This window comes from Nycticebus coucang, chromosome 1 (assembly GCF_027406575.1).
Source record: "Nycticebus coucang isolate mNycCou1 chromosome 1, mNycCou1.pri, whole genome shotgun sequence".
In the NCBI taxonomy this organism is placed as follows: Eukaryota; Metazoa; Chordata; class Mammalia; order Primates; family Lorisidae; genus Nycticebus; species Nycticebus coucang.
Window position 1 is genome coordinate 75,677,767 of NC_069780.1, and position 26,860 is coordinate 75,704,626.

The window sequence follows — 26,860 nt, forward strand, 5'->3', positions numbered from 1 at the left end:
TTCTTGCTGCAGTTGCTACCTGGTTCTTTCAGTTTCTTCAACTGTTCTTTCCATTGAAATACATTTGAAGTGATACTTCCTAAATACTTGGCTGAAGAGGTAAGTCATCTGTTAAACTCTTCTGGCAAAGTTTGCAAATTTTTATAACAACCCAACTAGTCTTATTCCCCAACCACTTTTCTGACTCTCATCCCCACTTATTTTCTCAAATCCCACAATTTAACTGGTACCAAGCTTACTTTTGATAATTTATACAATATTATTGTATGTTAGTCTTCTTTCTAGAAAAGTGGATGTCTAACCATCAATTCTCTTTTTGAACTCATCAAGAATTTTTTTCTCGGGGGCAGCTCCTGTGGCTCAGTGAGTAGGGCACCGGCCCCATATACCAAGGGTGGTGGGTTCAACAGTGCAAACTGCTGAACCCCGGCCAAACTGCAACAAAAAAATAGCAGGGCATTGTGGCTGGCGCCTGTAGTCCCAGCTACTCGGGAGGCTGAGGCAAGAGAATCACATAAGCCCAAGAGCTGGAGGTTGCTGTGAGCCGTGTGACGCCATGGCACTCTACCGAGGGTGGTAAAGTGAGACTCTGTCTCTAAAAAAAAAAAAAAAAAAGAATTTTTTCTCCTCAACCAATTCCCTCATGGTCTAATGATTAAATTTTTGCATTGACAAACCACAGATCACTATCTAGCCTTTCCTTGTGGATCTTTTTGGTTGACATATTTCATCTTATGACTATTAGTGTGAAATTCTGGAATATATTTGCCATAAAGGGCTATCTGTAATTGGCATATTATACCTAAACAGTTATCCCAAATGTGGTTAAAGAATATTTTCTAAATAGCAAGGAATTTTCATAGTTTTAAACAGCTTTGTTTAAAACCTAGCGGAAGCATATATTAACATATCATTCAAGGTAAATAAAGGATTGTTTAAAATTAGAAAACTGTGAAGAGAAAATCATTAATAACACATACATACAAAATAACAAATTACACATTAAAACATGCAATAAACTGAAGAGCTTTTCCTGCCAGGTTGGACTATTAACACTACGTTTGCCCTGCAGAAGGCAATCATGATGCCACTAGCACCTTCTGGGAGCTGCATTCCTAATACTGCTGTGAGAGATGGTTTAAAAAATGTCAATCACTGGCATATAAGCAGACCAGAAGTAAGTGAATACATCTTTCTGAGATTTTGCACAACCCAATCTCTTTGCATTTTTAAATTTGAGAACTTCCAAAACTGCACACAAACCACAGGAGGATTTTAAAACCATACAAGCACCCTAGGCAGCTGAGATAGACATGGGATAATCCTAAATTCCCAATCTTCTCACAGAGCCATATCAGCTCCACTTTGGAAGATTTTCTCAAGTACAATATTTCCTTTACTTTTCTTTTCAGCATTGAAGGTATCTCAAAGATAATATTAGTTGCTCTGTAATGGTCATAGCCTCAAAAGCCATTCAACTTTCGGACTAGGAAAGACTAGAGGAAATGACATCCCCCACCCAAACACAGGTTACTCATTTACTTGTCACTACAGAAATTTCCTTAACCTTTATGAAAAATCAAAACTACAGAAATTTACTTTTATATGAGGATATTTAAGATAAGATTAAGAGGCAATACAAAGATTGAAGAGAAGAGAGATGGATGAGGAACTCCCAATGTAAGTCACTGTTTTATAAAAACAATTTGTAAAATATATAAAAGGACTCCTGTTTCCAGGAATATGTTCAGAGTAACAAATCACAGCATAATGCAACAAGAAATTCTAAAAAAAAACAAAAATAAATAAAAGATTTTTAAGGCATGACTGAGCTGATGGGAAAGTAACAGAATTCTATTCTGGTCAAAAACAACAGGAAAATTGAATTTGCTATTTGATACCTTCTGCAGCTTATCTTTGCCTTGGGATTATATGGTAATTCCTGACAGCCTTTATGAAGCCTGTGTTTAAATGAGCTGCATGCCCTGCAGTTGGGAGACCAACACTGAGAACACCCCTCATAAAGCATGGGTGAAGGTCCATAGCCCTGGAACATAAATAAGATTTTAAAATTGCCTGAGAGAGGAAGGTGCTAGAGAGAGAGAGAGAAAGAGAGAGAGAGAGACACTATGAGATCTCCACTATGGCCTTAGCTCTGGGTGAAGAGGAAAAACAATGCTCTCTAGGAATTTCTAATGATAGTGTATTATTTAATGATTTGGGGCCTCAATTCACATTACCTACAATGCCCTGCGCAAGTCCAAAGTTTAGAATAAAGTTATTCTAAGTTAGTAATGCCTTAAAGCACTTGATAAAGGCAAATATCATTTTTAGAAGAAAATGTTTAAACCCAGGCTTTAAAGAATTTTCACAATAAAATACTAAAAAAAAAAAAAAGAGAAAGAGTGAGAGAGAGAGATCAAAATCAGAAAAGTCATTACACATAAGAAAATAATCTATTAAGGAATCAAAAGAAACAACATATTTAAAACCTCAAGGACTGAATATACCGTAATTATTATATACGAAATATAAAATGAAAAAGAACATCCACTTCTATGTGTTTAGATAAATATAATGAAGAAACCTGAAAATTACCAAAACTAACCAGATTTGGAGAATAATAAGTAGCCATTCTAAAAATAAAAACAATAGTAATTGAAATTGAAAACTCAAAGAATAGAAAAAGAAAAGAATGTACATAGATAAAGAGAACTAATAATTTAGAAAATAAACTAGGAAAAACAAAAAAAGGCCTGGGATGTAGTAATGAGATAGAAAAAGATGGCAAATACAAAAAAGAAGAAAAAGGACAAGGACAGTGGTAACTGAATGAAACATTCACATGTGTCTGTTGCCGTCCAACCAGGTTCGTTTGCCCATGCCCCAAGAGGAAGCCAATACACTGGTTATGTCAGAGAAAGAGTTTAATTCCATATAGCATTAAGCAGGGAGATGACAAGAATTTCTCAAATCTATCTCCCCAGTAACTTAGGAGATAGGGGTTTTTTTCTTTTTTTTTTGAGACAGACTCTCACTTTGTCACCCTCTGTAGAGTGCTATAGTGTCATAGCTCACAGCAACCTCAAACTCTTGTGCTCCGCAATTCTCTTGCCTCAGTCTCCCCAGTAGCTGGAAATACAGGTGCCTGCCATAATGACCAGCTATTTTTGTTGTTGTTGTTTTGTTGTTTGTTTTGCAGGCCAAGGCTGGTTCAAACCCACCAGCCCTGGTGTATGTGGCTGGCACCCTAACCACCGAGATACAGGCACCGAGCCAGAAGATAGGGTTTTTAAGGATAGTTTGGCAGGGCAGGATTAGGCAGCTGGGTTTGCTAATTGGCTGAGTTTAGGGTGGAAGCATCGGTTCCTTGGTATGGGCCACAGGTCTGGATGGTCAGCCAATCCATTGGAATGTACAATCTGAAAGATACCTCAAAAACTACCTTTGGGTTCTGAAAGGGTAATGTTACCTATGGAGAATGCTAGGAATGTCTGTAATCACCAGCTATGTGACTCTAGAGTGGCATTACAGAAAAGTGAAAAGGAGGACAGAGGCTAATTATTATTATTTTTAGCTAGGCCTTGTGCCTTATTTTTAGCTAAGCCCTTACCACAGTTCTTAACCTTCACCCCTTTATTTGTAGGGGTGGTGGGGTGCTTTCATGTCTCCTTAGAAATTTATAGTTTTAAGAAGGAATATTAGAAGAAAGATAGTATTTGAAGAGATAACAGAAGAGTTTTATGTTTTCTTTTGTGTTTTCAGAATTGCTGAAAGATAGATTGTCAGATTTAGGAAGCCAAACAAAAACTGAGGAAAATAAGTAAAAACAAAAGCATACTCACATATCTCGTAAGAAAACAACAGAACCACAGATAAAAGAAATCATTAGAAGCAGAGAACATAGAGACAGATTATTTGCAAAGCACAGACAACTGGACAAACATCTCATTTTTGTTAGCAACAATGATAACCAAAAAACAGAGGAATAATAACTTCAAAAGACTTCTGGAGAAGTATGCTTGAGAAGGAAGTAAAAATAAACATATGTCAGTTGAAATTTTCTGCCAACTGACCCTTACAACAGGTACTTCTAAAGGATATAGTTAAAGAAGGAAAATCATCCTTTAGGTCTGTGATGCTATATTGAATAACAAAGTAAAAAATTGGTAAGGATGTAGGTAAACTTAGACAATAACAAGATGAAACAGATTCTGTCTAATTTGAGAGGTTAAAAAGAGAACTACCTACAGAAATTAAGGCAATCTACCATTTCTGTATAGGATGGGAAGAAAGTAAAGGTATTTTATGTACTTGTGAAAAGTAAAAACAAGGATACAAATGCCAAACTAGTGGGGGGAAAAAATGGAAGGAAAAATATGTTAATTTCAAAAATTATAAGGGGCAAATTAAAAGCACAAAGTAGAAAGAACAAATAGCACAAAATAAAATAAATAAATGCATTTAAATACATTTTTAAAAGACAACTGAGTAACGTATACAAAGAAGAAATACTGGTGGCCCAGAAAGATGAAAAAATTCTCAATCTTATTGGTCATTAGGAAAATGTAAATTAAAATCACAAATAAATATAACTTTAAACCTGCCAAATTGACAAAAGTTAAAATTTGACAATATGAATTGCTATTAAATTTATGAAGCAATGGAGATTCTCAGCAACTGCTGCTAAGAGTAGAAAGCTGTTATTACATTATTAAATATGAAATATATGCTTTTGACCCAAAAGTGTAGTTTATTATATCTCAAACCAGCAACAGGACAAGTAATCAAAGTATGCATCTCAACTATTGACATACCTTTGCCATCTTAACAATAGCTTGTTCATGCCAGCAGCTAAGAAGCCTGGAGAACGAGTGGTAATGAAATACCAAAAGGTGATTTCTGTAGCCTGATGAGAATTACAAAAAGTGTTGCATGTCTTAAAGAAGTGATAGTTGGAGCAAGGGCTGGTGAATATAGTGGATGACAGAATTTTCAAGTCCAGCTTCTTTAAGTTTGAGCCACGTTGTTTATATGACACATGGTCGAGCATTGTTTGCAAGAGGATTGGTCTATCTCTATTGACCAACCTTTGCTGTTTAATCAATTAGCAAGCATCCTCATCATTTTGTCCAATTGGTTGCAAAAGACATCTTCTGTAATCAATTGTCTAGGTTTCATGAAGCTCTAGTGGATAATACCAGTGTTGGACCACAAAAAAGACACACATACCTATATTTTTATTTATTTATTTTGCAGTTTTTGACAGGGGCTGGGTTTGAACCTACCACCTCCAGCATATGAGGCCGGCACCCCACTCTGTTGAGCCACAGGTGCCACCCACACATACCTTTTTTTGATGAATATTCAGTTTTGGGTTGTATTTTGGCACTTCATCTTTATCCCACTATTGTGTTGAATGATTGTGATTATCAAAAAGAATTCATTTTTCATCACACCTAACAGAAATGGTTTGCCTTTATGTTATCACAGCAAAAAATGGCAAGTTGTGAGATGATCTCTCTTCTGATGCTCATTTAACTTATGCAGAATCTATCTATCCAGCTTCTTTACCTTGCTGATTTGTTTCAAATGGTCCAATATTGTTGGAATAGTAATGTTAAAACTTGCTGCTAAGTCATGCATAGATTGAGATGGATTCACTTCCACTTCAGCTTTCAGCTCATTATCCACCTTGGTCTCAGGTTGCTCATCTGGCTCATTTTCAAGATGAAAATCACCAGAATGGAACTTCCCAAATGATTGGAAAAAAACAAGAAGTGTCAAAGTGAAATGTCACAGGTATCAACTGTCAAACTTAGTACTTAAGGAAATTGGATGTTTCATAATAATCTAATATATCCTGATAAACTGAACCTATGGCCCCTGGTCTACACAACCACTCCATGGTTAGGGATAATAGAAGTCAGTGGTGGAATAAAGCTGAGGAGCTACTTATGGCTAAAGGCAATCAATTATTCTGGAAATCAATAATCAGTTATTAAACTCCCACTCCCTGGGCCCTGCCAACCTGCTCCCAGAGCTAAAGGGATCAACATTCTGTCATATATATATACATACATACACACATGCCTGTTCTTGATATAACAAGAAGCAGGTTCTTATGACATTGGTCATGCTCACCCTGGAGTAACTCTCACACCTGTGCTTCAGGAGACACATAATGGAATGCTTACAACAGAGTTTTTCATAATAGAAAATAACTATTTTTAAAATGCAAATATCTCTCAGCAATGGAAGAGAGAATTAAATTGTAGTTCATTCATTCAATAGAATGGTGGTTATTCCTGTAAATGTATGAACCACAGGGTCACACACCCACATTAATGAAGATTGATGAATCTTGAAAATGTATTTGTTGAGCAAAAATGAGAGTGAAGACATTATAATTTCATCTCTTAAAGTTAAAAATAAGCAAAATTAAACAAAATGATAATTAGGTGTATGTGTATATGTGCTAAAATTTTAAGGGAAAGCCAAAGAACCATTAATATAAAATTCAAGAAGTGGGTTTGCTCAGGTTACACAGTGAAGGAAAAGACACACAAAATTTTATTCCTTAAGCTTTGTGGGTCTTTGTTTTAGTATTATTCTTTCATATACATATATACACATACATAAATACATATATTCTCTTTTATATGATATACAAATCAGAAAACTTTAAATAATATGAAAATATAGCTTGAGCTTAAGATGAGCTTCTCACAGCTTGATAAAGAGAAGATTTGGGAATCTATGGGTTTCACAGATATATTACAACTTCCTAGAACAGTAATTTTTATCTAGTGTGCTGTGCCATGAGAAGATCTTAGATGTGTGACAAAAATCTTTAAAGATTTTTAATCTTTAAGATTAATTCATTAATTAAATTATGCTCAAAAGACGTTCAAGCACAATACTATATTCTTTTTTTTTTTTTGCTCTTCTTTTAATCAACATAATTTAAATGTGCCAAGGAAATTTAAAGATAGGTAAAGTGTGTCGTGAGATAAAAAATCTTGAAGAACGCTTTCCTAGAATGTTATATGGCTCCTGTGGTTTAGGTATGCTTCAGAAATGCCAAGATTGCAGCATGCCAAGTGATGGAACAGCTGCTTCCACACAAGGAGCTATTTTTTTCTGAAATTTTAAACTACACAAGTCTATAGATACATGAAACTATTTTGTTAGCTGGAATTAAATCTTTACATGTTAAAAAACACATTGAAGAAATGAGTTTACATTTTACAATTTGGGGGAATTTTAATGTTCTTGCATTTGAAAATGATGTTCAAATGTATACAATTTGTTTATTTGGTTTTGAATATGCTTCCCCCTTTGGATTTAAGGCAGCCACCTGGGAAGTTAATTTATTACTAAATAATTCAGTTATAAACTAATATTTTAAAAATTTGAATTCAATCCTTTTAATTTGTGTATTTGGTATTAATTTGAATGTGAGACCATTCTAAATGATGAGTTTGGCTATTGTGAGACTTACATACTATGTGGTAGGTCTACGGGTCTACAGTTATGTCACAGAATAAATTGTTGTAACAATTAGAACATACTGTGTGCTTATGTATATTGCCTTCAATCTTCACCTAGACTCTACAAAGTAGATATTTAATTTCCACTTTTCCCAGGGAAATTGAGAAGTTTAGTATCTTTACCTTGATTATACAAGTAGGCAATGACTAGGATCAAACTCAATATATTACTCAATGCAAAGGTGAAATCGGACACACCTGCAATAAATTTTTAACCCATGAAAAAGATGAGAAAATAGTGAAAAAAAGACAGTTGGAGTTCACATTACATTTTCAATTGACTAGAACACAACAATTTTATGTTTTCCATTTTTACTTCATTTAGACAAAATCCAGAGATTTTCTAGGATATCACTAGGACTTCATCATAATGGGATTTAAAGCTGCCAATCAAATACACTGTGAGCAAATGTTGCTGCTAGCTTGATTATCAAAACTACAACTTGATTATCACTCTTTGTTTGGAGGACTTTACTGGGCAATTACTTAAAACAGTGCTTCTCAAACTTTAATGTACTTATAAATCACTATGAGTCTTCTGATTCTATGCATCTGGAATGGGGCTTAATATTCTACATTTATTTTTATTTTTTTATTTTTACATATACATGCGTTTATTAGGTTTCCATTTTTTTGCCTTCACAAAATTAAAAAGGCTTAAAATTTAATAACAATAACAATGTTTAAGATAAGGACTAGAAACAAAAACTTCATAAAGAACGAATGAACATAAATACATTCAGAAAAGGAATAGAACAATTGCTACATCAAAATATTAAACAATAATAATAATAATAATGCAAAAAAAGTAACATTCACATTGTCAAATAAGAGTATGTCTATTACAGAATGTTTTGACTCTGAGATTCAGTATGGAGTCATCAGTTAACTTCTTATTATTTCTTTTTAAGTCTCAAAAAATAGACAACTAATATTTATAAATAAGAGTAAAAGATAATTTCGAAAAACAGATCATGCCAAATCTTATAGACAATAAAAAAAGAAGAAATACTTCAAAATCATTCTATTTGATCTAGGTACACCTGATATTAAAATTGGAGAAAATATATTCTTATAAAGGGGAAATTATAAACATATGTCACTTATAAATGAGGATGCAATATCCTAAACAACATGTTAACAAGTTGAATTAAAAATTAATGTTTAAGTAATGTACTTTGGTCAAAATTAAATCCAATTTATGTGAGAATTAGTCACTATTTTATTTTATTTTCTTCTTTTCCTTTCCCTCACCCCTTCCCTCCTTCTCTGTCTGGTCTCCCCTTCCCCACCATGCCCCACCATGTCATTAATTGTCTTCATATCAAAATTGAATACATAGGATTCATACTTCTCCATTCCTGTGATGCTTCACTAAGAATAATGTGTTCCACCTCCATCCAGGTTAGTACAAATGCTGCAAAATCTCCATTTTTATGGCTGAATAATATTCCATGGTATACATACTATAGCTTAACAATCCATTCCTGGGTTGAAGGACATTTAGGTTGTTTCCACATTTTGTCAATTGTAAATTGGGCTACGATAAAATTTACAAGTACAAGTGTCTTTATAATAAAAGGGTTTTTTTTTCCTTCTGGATAGATTCCCAGTAATAGGATTGCAGGATCAAACGGGAGGTCTAGGTTGAGTTCTTAGAGGTTTCTCCATACTTCCTTCCAAAATGGTTGTATCAGTTTGCAGTCCCACCAGCATTGTAAAAGTGTTCCTTTCTCTCCACATCTGCGACTTTGAGATTTAGTGATATAGGCCATTCTTGCTGGGGTTAGGTGATATCTCAGGGTGGTTTTAATTTGTACTTCTCTAATAATTAGGGATGATGAGCATTTTTCATATGTTTGCTAGCCATTCATCTGTCGTCTTTAGAGAAGATTCTATTCTTCTCTCTTCCCCATTGATGTGTGGGATTGTTGGGTTTTTTCCTTGGGGATTAATTGAAGTTCTGTATAGATCCTGGTTATTAAGTGTTTGTCTGATTCAAAATAAGCAAATATCCTTTCCCATTGGGTAGTTTGTCTATTTGCTTTGGTTGTTGTCTCCTTGGCTGTACAGAAGCTTTTCAGTTTAATTAAATCCCATTTGTTTATTATTGCTATTGTTGGTATTGCCATGGCAGTCTTCCTCATAAAGTCTTTCCCCAGGCTGATATCTTCCAGTGTTTTTCCTATTCTTTCTTTGAGGATTTTTATTGTTTCATGCCTTAAATTTAAGTCCTTTATCCAACTTGAATCAATTTTGTGAGTGGAGAAAGGTACAGGTCCAGTTTCAGTCTTTTACATGTGGATATCTAATTCTCCCAGCATCATTTATTGAATAGGGAGTCTTTCCCTCAGTGGACGCTCTTGTTTGATTTATCGAAGATTAGGTGGCTGTAAGTTATTGGTTTCATTTCCTGGTTTTCTATTCGATTCCAAATGTTTTTGTCTCTATTTTTGTTCCAGTACCATGCTATCTTGACCACTATGGCCTTTTAATGCTGCCTAAAATCCGGTATGGTGATACCCCCAACTGTGTTTTTATTACTAAGAACTGCCTTACCTATACGGTAAGGTTCCATACAAAATGCAGAATCATTCTTTCCAAGACTTGAAAGTAGGATGTTGGTATTTTAATAGGGATGGCATTGAATTGGGAAATTGCTCTGGGAAGTATAGACATTTTAACAATGTTGATTCTTCCCAGCCATGAGCATGGTACGTTCTTCCATTTGTTAATGTCCTCTGCTATATCCTTTCTTAGGGTTTCATAATTTTCTTTATAGAGGTCCTTCACTTCTTTTGTTAGGTATATTCCTAAGTATTTCATTTTCTTTGGGGCTATGGTGAAGGGAGTTGAGTCCTTAACCTATCATCTTGGCTGTTGTGAGCATATACAAAGGCAACTGACTTGTGGACATTGATTTTATATCCTGAGACATTACTGTATTTTTTGATGACTTCCAAGAGTCTTGTAGTTGAGTCCTTAGGGTTCTCTAAGTATAAGATCATATCATCAGCAAAAAGGGAGAGTTTGATCTCCTCAGCTCCCATTTGGATTTTTATTTCCTTGTTTTGCCTAATTGTATTGGCTAGAATTTCCCGCACTATGTTGAAGTGTAAATGTCACAGAGGACAACCTTGTCTGGCTCCAGTTCCAAGAGGAAAAGCTTTCAGTTTTACTCCATTCAGTAAAATATTAGCTGTGGGTTTATCATAGATACCTTTAATCCATTTTAGAAATGTGCTACCTATGTCTATACTCCTCAATGTTCTAATTAGAAAAGGATGCTGGATTTTATCAAATGCTTTTTCTGCATCTATTGAGAGGATCATATAGTCTTTGGTTTTGCTTCTGTTGATATGGTGAATAACGTTTATAGACTTGCATATATTAAACCAGCCTTGCATCCCTGGGATGAAACCTACTTGATCATGATGTATGACTTTTTTGATGATAAGCTGCAATTTATTGGCTAGGATTTTATTGAGAATTTTTGCATCTATATTCATTAGTGATAATAGTCTGAAATTCTCCTTTTTAGTTGGGTATTTTCCTGGTTTTGGTATGAAGGTGATGTTTGCTTCATAGAACGTGCTGGGGAAGGTTCTTTCCTCCTCAATTTTTTGGAATAATTTCTGCAGTATAGGAATAAGCTCTTCTTTGAAGGTTTGATAAAATTCTGGTGTGAAGCCATCCAGACCAGGGCATTTTTTTGTTGGAAGATTTTTTTATTTTTTTCTTTGATCTCAGTGCTTGAAATAGGTCTGTTCAGGAGATCTATTTCATCTGGAGTAAGTCTAGGGAGAGGGTGTGATTCCAAATATTGATCTATTTCCTTCACATTGTCAAATTTCTGGGCATAAAGTTTCTGGTAGTATTCAGAGATAATCTCTTGTATCTCTGTGGCATCAGTTGTTATTTCCCCTTTGTCATTTCTGTTTGAGGTTAGTAGAGATTTTACTTTTTTATTTCTAGTTAGTCTGGCCAAAGATTTATCTATTTTATTTATTTTTTCAAAAAGCCAACTTCTTATTTCATTAATTTTCTGAATGATTCTTTTGTTTTCAATTTCATTAATCTCTGATTTAATTTGGGATATTTCTTTTCTTCTGCTGGGTTTAGGCTCAGATTGTTCTTCTTTTTCCAATTCCATCAGATGGCTTGTGAGTTTGTTGATATGCTCTCTTTCTGTTTTTCAAATGTAGGCTTCTAAAGAGATAAATTTTCCTCTCAGGACTGCTTTTGCTGTATCCCATAGATTTGGTAACTTGTGTCTTCGTTGTTGTTATTCTCAAGGAAGTTAATGACTTCCTTTTTTATTTCTTCCCTAACCCAAATGTCATTCAGCATAAGGTTGTTTAACTTCCAGGCCTTTGTGTGAGGTCGAGCATTTTTGTTGGAGTTGAGTTCCACTTTTAGTGCCTTGTGGTCTAAGAAAATGCAATGTAGAATTTCAGTTCTTTTGATTCTGTTGAGGTTTGTTTTGTGTACTAGGATATTATCTATTTTGGAGAATGTTCTATGGGGCGATGAGAAGAATGTATATTCTTTATCTTTGGGATGGAGTATTCTATATACGTCTATCGAGCACAGTCATTCTAGGGTCTCATTTAAATCTCTAACATCTTTGTTTAATTTCTATTTAGAGGATCCATCCAGCTCTGAGAGAGGGGTGTTGAAGTCCCCTGCTATTATGGTGTTATAGTATATCATATTGCTCAAACTAAGCAAGGTCTGTTTCAAGAATCTGGGAGCATTTAAATTGGGTGCATAAATATTTAGAATTGAAATGTCTTCTTGTTATATTTTTCCCTTGACCAATGTGAAGTGACCATCATTGTCTTTTTTGACTTTAGTTGCTTTAAATCCACATGTATCTGAAAATAAGATTGCAACCTCTCTTTTCTTCTGAATTCCATTTGCCTGAAAAATTGACTTCCAAACTTTAACTCTGAGTTTTAATTTGTCTTTTGATGTGAGGTGTGTTTCCTGCAGACAAAGAATGGATGTCTTGTGTTTTAATCAGCCAATCTATGCCTCTTCACTGGGGAATTCAAGCCATTGACATTTATTGAGATAATTGATAAGTGTGGTAGCATTCTATTCATCTTATTTTGTGAAACTCCATTTCTTAGTTTTGCCTTTGCATCATTGTGGAAACTAGGTTCTGTCCTTTAATTTCTGGGTGTTTACTTTGCTGAAGGTCCATTGTGATGGTCAGTTTGTAGACCAGGTTGAAATATGTCCTGTAAAGCTGGTCTTGTTGTGGCAAATTTCCTCAATGTTTGCATATCAATAAAAGATTTGATTTCTCTGTCAATTTTAAAGCTTAGCTTAGCGGGATGTAGAATTCTTGACTGTAAGTTGTTCTGTTTGAGTAGATTAAAGACAGATGACCATTGTCTTCTGGCCTGAAAAGTTTCATTAGAGAAGTCAGCAGTCACCCTGATGGATTTTCCCCTGTAGCTCAGTTGGCGCTTACTCCTGGCAGCTTGCAAAATCTTTACTTTTGTCTTGACTTTAGATAGATTCATCACAATGTGCCTTGGAGAAGCTCTATTTGAATTGAGGTGACCAGGGGACCAATATCCCTTTGAAAGGACTTTGTCAGAATCTTTGGTGATATTAGGGAAATTTTCATTTATAATATTCTCTAGAATGGCTTCCATTCCTCTGGGGCATTCTTCTTCCCCTTCTGGGATACCTATAACTTGTATGTTTGAATGCTTCCTAGAGTCTCAATTTCTGTCAGTGAACATTCTGCTTTCTCTCTCTTCTTTTCTGCCTCTTTAACTGAGTTATCTCAAGAGCTTTATCCTCTACCTCTGAGATTCTTTCTTCTGCATGATCTAATCTGTTGTTGATATTTTCTATTGCATCCTTAAGTTCCCTAATTGACTGCTTCAGTTCCTTCAGTTCTGCTATATCTTTTCTATATTCTTTGTATCATTCATGTCTTATTTGATTCTGTTTTTGGATTTTCTTTTGATTATTTTCCACTTTCTCAGCAATTTCCTTCATTGTTTTCATCATCTGTATTTTAAATTCCCCTCTGTCATTTCTAACATTTCTTTATAGGAGTCCTCTGCTATAGCTACCTCGCGATCCCTAGAAGTGGTTCCTCTGCCTGGTATTTCATGTTACTGGATTTTTCTGCTGATTCTTCTTCATGAGTGCTTTCTTGTATCTGTTTCCTTACCCTAATTATCCTTTCACTTCTTCTTGCTCTTTAAAGTTTTAATGTGTTCTTTTGGTATGGGACCAGAAGGATGAGAAAATTAAAGAGCAAGAAGGGAAAAAAAGGTTTTTTTTTTGTTTGTTTTTTGGGTTGTTTTTGTGTGTGTGTGTGTGTGTGTGTGTGTGTGTGTGTGTGTGTGTGTGTGTGTGGTTTTGGGCCAGGGCTGTGTTTGAACCCACCACCTCCGGCATATAGGACTGGTGCCCTACTCCGGTGCCCTACGGGAGCCACAGGCGCCGCCCTAGGGAAAAAAAGATTTTTAAACGAAAGGAAAAAGAGAAAGAAGAGGGGGTGAGTAAAAGGAAATATTGACAAAAAGAAGAAAAGCACTGAAAGAAAGCAACAGGAGTAATATAGGTGTATAGTAGGGTACTATGACCCAACCTTGAAGATCCCCAACCTCTGGGGGTGCTAGGTTGGGTGATTCCCTTGAGGTCAACAGCTCTTTGCCTGCCAGATCAGACACAGTACCCCACCTCCACGAAAGCCAAAAATACTATAAATCAAACCAAAACAAACAAGTATGAACCCTTATGGGATAACACTGGGGGTGGGGGGAACAAATATAGGGGCAGAAATTTGGCAAAAATGAAATTCTAATTATTAAAGAAGGCAAAAATGGAAGGTTGTATTTAAACTATTATAGTGAAAAAAAAAGAAAGAAAAAAGGAAAAAAAAACAAGAAAAATGCCAAGGAAAAATGTTGAAATTAAGAAAAACAAAACAAAAACCCCAAAACCAAAGAATCAAACAGGATATATATCTTGTTGAATATTGTCTGGGCCACAGGTGATCTTCTGAGGTGTAAGATGTTAATCACAATGTTGATGCAGCTGTATGAGATGGAGACAGGAGGCCTCTGCTGATCTTTCAGACCCTGCAGGCTTGGGAGCCCAAAAGTTTTGGCCTTCCAAGGAAAGCACTTATCCCTGGGATCTCTCCTGGTGTGGCTGCCTGCTTATCCAGTGCTCCAAGTCCAGACTCCCACTATGCCCCTGAGGGCATATTAATCTGCCACACTTGGATCTCTGCACTTCCCCCAGCATCTCCGTCCCCACCTTAGGGCAGCTTAGTCACTAGATTGCTTGCCCAAGGTCTCCAGGCTGATCTCCGTGCTGCAACACACAGGGGCAGCTCTCCCACAGCAGCAGTGTAGGCAGCCCACAGCTGAACAATATTAGCTCCTTTCTGGCTCAGTGGATCAGACAGGGGCCCCAGACAACACCCAAAGTCATCCGCACACAACAGCCCAAGATCTCCCAAGGCAGTTCAATCGAGTGCCCAAGTCCAAGAAAACCAAAACAGCCCACAGGTAAGGCTTTTCCTGTTTGCAGTCTCCCTATTGCTATGCATACAGATGCAGGCAGCCTCCAAACAAACACACCTACCTGTTGCCAGTTTTCCACTGCTTCTGTCCTCCTCGTGAGGTCCAGAAGTCTTACTGGCTTCCTGTGTCACCAAAGGGAAGCTTCTGGGCAAAACCCACCAACCAGAAATGCCCGGAGCCTTCTCTCCACATTCTCACTGCACCCGGCTGCACAGAAGCTGTTACTCGGCCACCATCTTTTAAGCCAGGTATCAATATTCTACATTTCTACAAAATTCTTAAGAGATAGCAATGCTATTAACCTATAAACCACACTTTGAGACAGGTGAAAAGATACTGCCCACATCTTGAAATACATTGAAATCTACCTCTGATTTAAACTAAGTATGTACATAAACTTAAACAGTGAAACAAAATAATTGTGTCTAATATTGTATTATTTAGGGAATAAAGAAAAAAGTCTGTACACATTCAGAACAAACACAATTTTAGTTTTGAATACTTTTGTTCCACAGCTGGTTGAATCCATGGATGTGGAACACATGGATAAGGAGGGTTGCCTGCACTAGGATGATACGGTTTCCATCCCACCTCCACCAGAACAATCCACACCCTCAGCCCTCCCATCTCTACAAAAGTGATTTCACCAAGCTGCACTTTGGCCCTATGATTAAAGTAAGGGCCAATATTTGACATATTCCTACATTTTATGAAAATTTATTTCTTAGGAGATTACAGTCAGCCCTGTAATGGTCTGACCATTACATTCACAAACTCATCCTAGCAAAAATGCTTTGAAGGGTGGAGTAGACACTAGAGTTGGTACATAGCTTACCAAGAGAAGTACTTTTAAGGTGACTAACTGCAGTGATATTTAGCAATGAGGTATGCAGCACTTTTTCTAGGATGAGCTTGTGAACTTAATTATCTGACCTTGTATATCCATTGGTCCCACATCTGCAGTTTCTATGAACCATGGATAAAATGTTTAAAATTTAAAAATACAATAAAAATGATATAAATTTAAAAATACAGTGTAATAATTATCTACCTGCCATTTATATTTTATTATGTGTTATAAGTTACCCAGAGGTGACTTAAAATATACAGGAAAATGCATGTAATTTAAAGCAAACACTGTGCCATTTTATATAAGGGATTTGAGCACCCATGAATTTTGGTGTCTGACAAATACCAATTTAGGACCCTGAAAACCAATTTTGGGCCCTGGAACCAAGCTTCTGAGCACACTGAGGAACAATTATATGCATTATATTTATTTCATGGTTCCTTATTCATAATCATCTAAATGGCACATTTTTCTTGTTTGCTTTTATTTTATAGAAACACTTTGAATCAAGTTACTAATCATTATATCCTCTTTTATTAGCTACTAAGATGTCCATAGATAAATTTGTGGCCTATTATACACATCTATTACACCAAATTCTGAATCTGTATACTTACCTAAATCTTAACTTCATCTTTTCCATAAAATAACCCCTGATATCTTTGTTTATATTTTATGTATATATTTTTCAAAGCTATCATAAGTTCCTCATGAAAGGATTCTAATGATTCCTTTAACTGTTTATTAACCTAAAAGGCTTATAACACATATAATACTTGAAGGCTTTACAACAACCTAGTCATACAAAGCTAGACCCTTTCCATATAAGATTATCTACTTTTATTGAGTAGTAGTTTTTTTTCTTTGTGTATTCTTTGGGGTAGAAAAGGAGTGAAAATCTATGTCAAAAATCTAAAATCTACACTTCTTTCAAGGGCAATCTAACAAAATATAACAAAAGACAAAGCAAAAAAGATGGGGGATATCCCAAAAATTCCACTGCAAGGAATTTATCCTAAGAAAATTAAGAATATTCACAATAATTTAACTACACATATAATGCATTGCTTTATATTAAAGTATTGTTTAATAGCCAAATAACAAAAAATGACTTACATCTACAAATGAAATATTGTCATTGAATTAGTGATAAGGAAAATATAACAAAATGAAAAGTTTTTCAGGAAGTATTTATGAAAGAAAAAAGAAGACTATGAAGAATTATAATAACTATAGTTGACTTTATCCTTATTTTTGGCTGATCTGAGTTTTTTTCAAAATATATGTATTGAAGGCAGCTGTGTTATGGAATGTTCATAGATATGTGGTAAAAAGACATGTGGTTCAGGCTTCGTGCCTGTAGCTCAGCAGCTAGGGCACCAGCCACATACCCCAGGGCTGGTGGGTTCAAAACCAGCTCCGGCCTGCCAAACAACAATGGCAACTACAACAACAACAACAACAAAAATAGCCAGGCATTGTGGTGGGCTCCTGTAGTCCCAGCTACTTGGGAGGCTGAGGTAAGAGAATCACTTAAGCCCAAGAGTTTGAGGTTGCTGTGAGCTGTGACACCATGGCACTGTACCAAGGGTGACACAGGGAGACTCTGTCTCCAAAAAAAAAAAAAGATATGTGGTTCATAGATATGTGGAAGAAGAATAAAAAGACTAGATACACATATTACTTCAGGTTAAGTTATATTACATATTTGGTTCAAGAATAAAACTGGAATCAGAATTGGAACTAGTAACTGGGGAGTCAAGTATTTTGAAACAACCTTTCATCAATGATACAAACTCCATTGTTTGATATCCTGTAATGAAATAACTGTGTGTAGTCTCCCAATTATTACCAACCAGGTCTTACCACTTGTGACCTATCCTTCATAACCAAGACCTCCTTAAGAGTCCAAGTTTTAGATTTCTCTCCCTGAGAAGGATTTGGTCCTTCCAGCAAGCCAATGAAACATGCCTTACTTAGAGCCTAAAATAGGGAGAGTGAGTGTGTGTGTCCTTACTTCCTTATTTTCCTTACTATTCCTTGCCTACCACTACCACTATTATTACCATTAGTACTACTGCTACAAGTCTATAATTCCTTATCTCAGACCAAAACAAAACAAGCTCTGAAAATCAATGAATTTTTCATAACATACATTAGGGCAAAACTTGACTCACTGGATTTTTGGTGGCAAAACCTGACTTGAATCAACAAATACAAGACCTACCCAGTGGCTTCTATCTCCCACTTAATGAGAATATACATATGCTTTGTGACAAATATTAACATGTTTAATCACAAGTTTGACTGCAGATCCACTTACCTTCTCTTTTATCTAAACTTCAAAATTTTTTGAATTCTTAGATATGTGTGGCCCCAGGGTTTTTAAGTAACCATTATAGGTCTCTACAACTAATATAAGCTGTAACTATTACAATACTGCTGACTGTGCTATAAAATATTGCCTTTGGGTAGCTCTAAATATGTTATTTCAAATCATTCTAATATCTCATTAGGCTAAAGGCACATAACTAAAAAGAAAGTCTTTCACCTCAACTCCCCATTGTTTAATAAACACTTGACTTTTAAAACACTTTTTCTAATCATCTAACAAACCACATTACTATAAATCTAAATCAACACAGTATTAAACAGTCACAACAATATCTGAAGCCTATGGCTGTAACCCTGACTACCAGCACTTTCTATGTCTACTTATTATTACTACTGAAGTTTTCATTCATATTCAACATCCTTGTCTGATGTATTTTGTTTGATGAAAACAAGCTAATTAGTGCTATGCCTTCCCTAGTTCATAAATTTATTCTTAAGAACATTAAAAGGAAGTCAAATGAGACATGTTCAGTAACAGATGTTTGCCTTTTTTTGGCTGCCTTTTTACAGTTTGTTCTCTTTCATTACTTTTTAAGAAATTTAGTTAATGTTCCCTTTACTAGAGAACAAGCATACCTCGCTTCCCAGGAGATGGGGGGCATTCCCTCAGGGCAGGAACAGTCTGTTCATTCTTTTAACCAAGTTATCTACTGAAATGCTCTCTACATTCAACTTTTCATTCTTTCATCTAGGTTGTCACTTGTGTAATTTCACAACCACACTCTAGTTTATCTCAAAAAAGAAGGAAAATGGTGACTGGAAACTATAGAACTGGAACTATTGTTTACAGTATTAGTAATGACGTTGGGCCTAATGCACCACAAATATTGTTCCCACATGAGGATATCTCTGAACAAAGAGGCAGAAAGTTGACTTCTATGGTAAAAAGGATTGTGAAATGGCTCCCAAACATAATGCAAAAAATGGGAAACATATTAAATTTGTTCTCTGTAAAATTAATATTGATACAAGAATTCAAAGTTAAAATTATTATACTTCTATACCTAACACTCCATCATTTATTGCGGGTGGGACTGTGATGTTGTTTAGGTAGTGGGAGACTGGTATATCTAAGTAACATTACAATCCGGATCTTTTGCATTTGTCAAGAATGCTTTCCTTTAAAATTTTGTGAGAATAGTTGAAAATACATTTTGACCTACTCACTGCTAAAGGAATTTTTCATGGAGCATCTCCATTATTTTTCCAAATAAGTATCTCCTAAGTTAGGACATAGTAGGAATTTTTATCTAGAAGGAAAGTTCTAATAAAATAAAATAAATGATGGTTATAAAAACATTCAGAGCATGAATTAGTCTCAAGCCTACTACAGGATTTTCAGAAAATAATTTCACTTGTACCCAAACTGACCCCCAAAATTAGAAAATTTGAATTATGAATTCAAATAGAATTATTGAAAAATCTGTAGATTTTAAACTTAGTAGTTGTAATGATTTCTTTTACTTCACAGAAATATCAGAAAATCAAACCAAATGACCACCTTTTATGATATCAAGAATAACCCAGCAGGACAGAAAATCATGAGCATGAAAATAATCATAATATCTTCTCAAATGTTTTCATAGAGGACCAAAACAAGCAGAGAAAAAAAAAATGTAATGTGGGGGAAAGAAATTAGCAAATGTGTTTTACATAATAAGTTAATTAACTGCTTTTCATTATGTAATAAAATTTTTCAAGTGAATGCCCATAGTTTCCTGAGAGTACAATTTAATAAAGAATTACAAAGAAACATTGAAATTTCCAAGACAAGGGAAGAAAAATTATTTATATTTTTATGACATTCATTTTTGCCAAAATACTGCACAATATTCAAGAAAATTCTCTACAGAAAAATGAAAATTTTCATATGATAAAATCTGGTGAATCCATTCTATGGCCAAAATTAATCTGATGTAAAGAATTTAAGGTGTATTTTAAATTCCTTTTTTTCATTTCTAAAAAAGACATTTCTGGCTCAGTGCCTGTAGCACAGTGGTTACAGCATCAGCCACATACACCAAGGGTGCCAGGTTCAAACCCAGCCTGGGCCAAACACCAATGACAACTGCAAAAACAACAACAACAACAACAAAAATAGCCGGGTGTTGTGGCGGGCATCTGTAGTCCCAGCTACTTGGGAGGCTCAGGCAAGAGAATCACTTAAGCCCAAGAGTTTGAGGTTGTTGTGAGCTGTGACGCCACGGCACCTTACCGAGGGTGACATAGATAGACTCTGTCTCCAAAAAAAAATAAAATAAAAAATATATTTCTACAAAACAAATATTTTTTGTTATTGCTTATGAGATGGCACTGTAAATATGTTTTAAAAAAATGACCAAGCGGCACCTGGGGCTCAAGGAATAGGGCACCAGCCCCCTATGCCCAACCCAGCCCCAGCCAAAAACTGCAAAAAAAAGATCCTTCCCTCACACGTAAAGTGTGTTTCCTTTGGCAGGAATTAATGGGGGGTGGGGGAGCAGAAGTCATATGTCCAGAGGTCCAGTGTTCTCAGAACAAGAAAACAATTACATAAAACAACCAAGTACAAAAATAAATTCTATTTATTTGAAATTTTTTATTTCAGCATCAGGTTAGGCAAATTCTTTTCACTGAGAGTTAAGAAGCTAAAATGATGGAATGGTTTCTTCCTATCCTAAGGCCTACCTGTCACTCAGTGAGAATGAGCCCTTATCTCCTCACTTTCATTTCCAGCCACCTTCCTTCTAGAATGCTGCAGTCTTTGCCAGGGTGAACTTCTTTCAATTCCTAAGATTCATTCTGTTCTCCAACCTTGGACAACCCAACTCTTCTTTTTGCTGCTGGGACACTACCCACCCGTGCACCTATCACCACTGCAATATGCCCACATGCGTGATGTTCCCTTGTCATGTCGTTCTTCTTCTAGGCTATCATCAAATGGCACAGCTCCACTCAGGGACACTTTTCTGACCCCTAGCTTCACTGCCACTCACTGAGGGGAGACTTACCTCACTGATAACTAATGAAAAGGTTATTTCATTCTCTTCTGTGTTTCCAAATATTACCTACATATTAATTACACAAATTTCTGTCAATATTTGTTGTTATCCTAGCTACTTTTAAGAAGATAAGATATTGATAGTACCCTGAGCTTTGCATCATAGAATTTTGATAAATAACAATGGTTTCTTTTATGGCAACTACAGCCTGCTAGGTTGTGTGTTCCAAGATTGTTTCAAACATCACGAAGTTAGCAAACCTTTTAAAGAAGAGTGAAGATATGAAATTATAGCAAGAAAGGTGGACTTTCCTATGTGACTGCAATGTAATATTACATTTTTGTGTTATTCTAGGGATTATATTCACAGGTCTCACTCACCTTAAATAAATACTATCTTTCAGAATAATTAAGGCTATAAATATCTCAGTACTTCAGAGGCTATAAAAAGTAACAGCAATTATTTCTTCAGGGTGCAGTTTTTTAAATTTCACATGAAGAAGTTTCAGGGATCCATGTGCCATTGATTTAAATCATTGAAAATTCTAATGCAATTCAAAAACAATAAACACTAAAACCAAGTGGCAAAAGATTCTCATCTAGTTTCAAAATGGTTGAGAATTAAGATGACAAAACAATTGGATTAAATGCTTGGAAGTCAAAATGCATCTGTTAGCTCTGAATAAGAGTTCTCATATCTGCCAACCCTGTATAAGGAAGGAAAAAAAATGGAGGGATTAAAGACACAAGTTCATAAAAGTAAAAAGCATAAAACAATTATTTTATTATGATAAGAGAATCAATTTATAAATGAGAACTGCAATCAATGAGATAAAATGACAAATAGAAATATAGAGAGAAAAATGAAGAGTTGACCAAAAAAGGGAAGAATTTTTGAAGTAATAGTGAATAGGAAATAAATTTCAGAACAGATAAGAAAATAAAAATATTAAGAGAGATAAGCCAGCCACAAAAGAACAAATGCTACATTATTCTGCATATGAGGTACCTAAAGTAGGCAAATTCATAGAGACAGAAAGTAGAATGGTGGGTGCCAGGGGATCAAAGGGAGGACAAACAAAGATTTAGTGTTTAATAGGTATGGAGTTTCAGCTAAGGAAGATAAAAAAGTTCTGGAGTTTGATATTGGTGATGATCAAACAGCAATGTGTGCGTGATTAATGTCATCAAAATGTATACTTAAAAATTATTCAAATGGCACATTTTACATTAAAAATATTTTATAAAAAGAAAATGTATAAAAAATAATTTTCAGGAGGCGGAGCAAGATAGCGGCCGAGTAACAGCTTCCTTGCATCTGGGCACCGTGAGTCTGGGGAGATAGGACTGCAGGCATCTCTGGCTGGTGGGATCTGCCTATCATCACCCCTATGAGGATACAGGGAGTCAGTGAGAGACTTCTGGACCCCAAGAGGAGGACTAAAACAGTGGAAAACCAGCAAGTGGTCGTGTGTGTTCAATCCGTCTAAACCCGCCCGCAACTGTAAGTTCAGTAGCAGCGAGACTGCAAACCAGAAAGGCCCTACCTGCGAACTGTTTTGGTGTCTTTGGACTTGGCACTGAGTTGAACTGCCTTGGGGAGAGCCTGAGCGGGAGTGCGGAGAACTTTGGCCTTTGTCTAGGGCCCCAGTCTGAGCTGCTGAGCCAGACGGAGCTAATAGTGTTTGGCTGTGGGTCACAGGGAGCCATTGTGAGTGATCTGCCCCAGCAAGCTCCGCCATCAGGGTCACAGAGCTAGAATTGGGTAGGAGCGGGTAACCCAGCAACCAAGTAGCCTAAGGGTGGGGTCTGAGCCACCTTGCAGCCCTAACCCTCAGGGGCAGAGTGAGACCAGTTTTGGCATACTGGGTAAGTGGATAGCCACTTCAGCAGTGATTCCAGCTGCAAGCACTTCACTGGGAAAGCTTCTGCTCAGCAAATTTACAAGTTCAAAGTGCCTTTTAAGTGGGCTGAAGAGAGATTTAGGGTATCTACATGCTGGGGTTTGAGAAATCAGCAGCCTCCAGTCGTGTCAGAACTGTGATTAATATCTCATACCCCAGCAGACCATGTGCTGCCCAGACAATATTCAATAACATCTACATACTGCTTTGGTTTTGGTTGTGTTTTTTTGTTTTTTTTGTTGTTGTCATTTGGTTGGTTTTTTTGTTTGTTTGTTTTGACATTGTTGATGTTCTTTTGTTTTTTAATTTCAACCTTTTCCATACAGATCCATTTTCTTTCTCAATTTTTCTAGTTTAATTATAATTTCCCATTGCTGCCTTTTTTAATAACTACAACTTCATTTTTGCTAGTGTTTCTACGGCTATTATTTGGTTTTTCACCCAATTTTATCCCCATAAAGTTTTCTGTTTGCTTGTTTTGGGTTGATTTATAGCATTTTTGTCTTTCCTCTCTACTTGGTGGAGGTGGGCTACTGGGCCTGACCAGGTTAGCAAAGAGCTGCTGACCTCAAGGGAACCACCCAACTGGGCACACCCAGAAGGTGGGTTTTTTTTAACGTTGTGTCAAAGTACCATACTGTAGACCTATATTGCTCTGTCTCCCTCTTTCTGTGCCTCTCTTCTTTTTGTCAATATTCCTTATACCCACCCCCACTCCTTTCTCTATTTTTCTTTTTTTTTCTTATCACTCAGTCCTCCTTTCTTTCATCCCTTTTTTGCTCTTCAACCTTCTCACCCTTCTGGTCCTGTAACCCTTAGTCCACAGGCGCAAGAACTTAAAGAGCAAGAGGAAGTGAAAGGAAAATTAGGGCAAGTAAACAGATAAAAGAAATCACTCATGAGGAAGAATCAGCAGAAAACTCTAGGCAACATGAAGAACCAGTCCAGAACAACCCCACCAAGGGACCATGAGGTAGCTACTACAGATGATTCTACCTGTAAAGAAATGTTAGGAATGACAGAAAGGGAATTTAGAATACACATGTTGAAAACAATGAAAGAAATTATGGAAACAATGAAGGAAACTGCTAATAAAGTGGAAAATAACCAAAAGGAAATCCAAAAACAGAATCAAATAAGAGATGAACAATATGAAGAATATATAAAGGATATAGCAGAGCTGAAGGAACTGAAACAGTCAATTAGGGAACTTAAAGATGCAATGGAAAGTATCAGCAACAGGTTAGACCATGCAGAAGAAAGAATTTCAGAGGTAGAAGACAAAGTTCTTGAGATAACTCAGATAGTAAAAGAGGCAGAAAAGAAGAGAGAGAAAGCAGAATGTTCACTGTCAGAATTATGGGACTTTATGAAGTGTTCCAACATACGAGTTATAGCAATTCCAGAAGGGGAAGAAGAATGCCCCAGAGGAATGGAAGCCATACTAGAGAATATTATAAAAGAAAATTTCCCAAACATCACCAGAGATTCTGACACACTGTTTCAGAGGGATATCGAACCCCAGGTCGCCTCAACTCTAACTGAGCTTCTCCAAGACACATTGTGATGAACCTGTCCAAAGTCAAGACAAAAGAAAAGATTCTGCAAGCTGCCAGGAGTAAGCGCCAGTTGACCTACAGGGGCAAATGCATCAGAGGGAACACAGACTTCTCTAATGAAACTTTTCAAGCAAGAAGACAATGGTCATCTACCTTTAATCTACTTAAACAGAACAATTTCCAACCCAGAATTCTGTACCCTGCTAAGCTAAGCTTAAAAATTGACGGAGAAATCAAATCATTTACGCATATACAAACATTGAGGAAATTCGCCACAACAAAACCAGTTCTACAGGAAATACTTCAACCTGTTCTGCACACTGACCACCACAATGCATCAGCACCAAAGTAAGAACTCAGAAATTAAAGGACAGAACCTAACCTCCACACTGATGCAAAAGATAAAACTAAGCAATAGACTCTCACCAAATAAGACAAATAGAATACTACCACACTTATCAATTATCTCCATAAATGTTAAGGGCTTGAATTCCCCACTGAAGAGACATAGATTGGCTGACTGGATTAAAAAACACAAGCCATCCATTTGCTGTCTGCAAGAAACACACCTGGCTTCAAAAGACAAATTCAAGCTCCGAGTCAAGGGTTGGAAGTCAATTTTTCAGGCAAATGGAATTCAGAAGAAAAGAGGAGTTGCAATCTTATTTTCAGATACATGTGGATTTAAAGCAACTAAAGTCAAAAAAGACAAAGATGGTCACTTTATATTGGTCAAGGGAAAAATACAACAAGAAGACATTTCAATTCTAAATATTTATGCACCCAATTTAAATGCTCCCAGATTCTTGAAGCAGACCTTACTGAGTCTGAGCAATATGATATCTGATAATACCATCATAACAGGGGACCTTAACACTCCTCTTACAGAGCTGGACAGATCCTCTAAACAGAAATTAAACAAAGGTATAAGAGATTTAAATGAGACCCTAGAACAACTGTGCTTGATAGACACATATAGAACACTCCACCCCAAAGATAAAGAATATACATTCTTCTCATCACCCCATGGAACATTCTCCAAAATTGATCATATCCTGGGACACAAAACAAATATCAACAGAATCAAAAGAATTGAAATTTTACCTTGTATCTTCTCAGATCATAAGGCACTAAAGGTGGAACTCAACTCTAACAAAAATGCTCGGCCCCACCCAAAGGCATGGAAATTAAACAATCTTCTGTTGAATAACAGGTGCAGGAAGAAATAAAACAGGAAATCATTAACTTCCTTCAGCATAACAACAATGAAGACACAAGCTACCAAAACCTGTGGGATACTGCAAAAGCAGTTTTGAGAGGAAAATTCATCGCTTTAGATGCCTGAATTAAAAAAACAGAAAGAGAGCACATCAACAATCTCACAAGAGATCTTATGGAATTGGAAAAGGAAGAACAATCAAGCCTAAGCTCAGTAGAAGAAAAGAAATATCCAAAATCAAATCAGAGATCAATTAAATTGAAAACAAAAGAATCATTCAGAAAATTAATGAAACAAGGAGTCGGTTTTTTGAAAAAATAAATAAAATAGATAAACCATTGGCCAGACTAACGAGGAATACAAAAGAAAAATCTCTAGTAACCTCAATCAGAAATGATAAAGGGGAAATAACAACTGATCCCACAGAGATACAAGAGATCATCTCTGAATACTACCAGAAACTCTATGCCCAGAAATTTGACAATGTGAAGGAAATGGATCAACATTTGGAATCACACCCTCTCCCTAGACTCAGCCAGGAAGAAATAGAGCTCCTGAACAGACCAATTTCAAGCACTGAGATCAAAGAAACAATAAAAAATCTTCCAAAAAAAAAAAATGCCCTGGTCCAGATGGCTTCACTCCAGAATTCTATCAAACCTTCAAGGAAGAGCTCATTCCTGTACTGCAGAAATTATTCCAAAAAATTGAGGAATAAGGAATCTTTCCCAACACATTCTATGATGCAAACATCAACCTGATACCAAAACCAGGAAAAGACCCAAACAAAAAGGAGAATTTCAGACCACTCTCACTCATGAATATAGATGCAAAAA

At 36.0% G+C, this 26,860-nt stretch overlaps 1 protein-coding gene across 1 annotated transcript in view; it reads right to left on the bottom strand.

Moving 5' to 3' along the window:
• Positions 1 to 26,860, bottom strand: part of IQCM (IQ motif containing M) — a 474,905-nt gene that overhangs the window by 284,973 nt on the left and 163,072 nt on the right. The window contains exon 8 of the mRNA XM_053597778.1: positions 4,818 to 4,909. Coding sequence (XP_053453753.1) covers positions 4,818 to 4,909 — 92 coding nt within the window. The remainder of the gene's footprint in view (positions 1 to 4,817; positions 4,910 to 26,860) is intronic.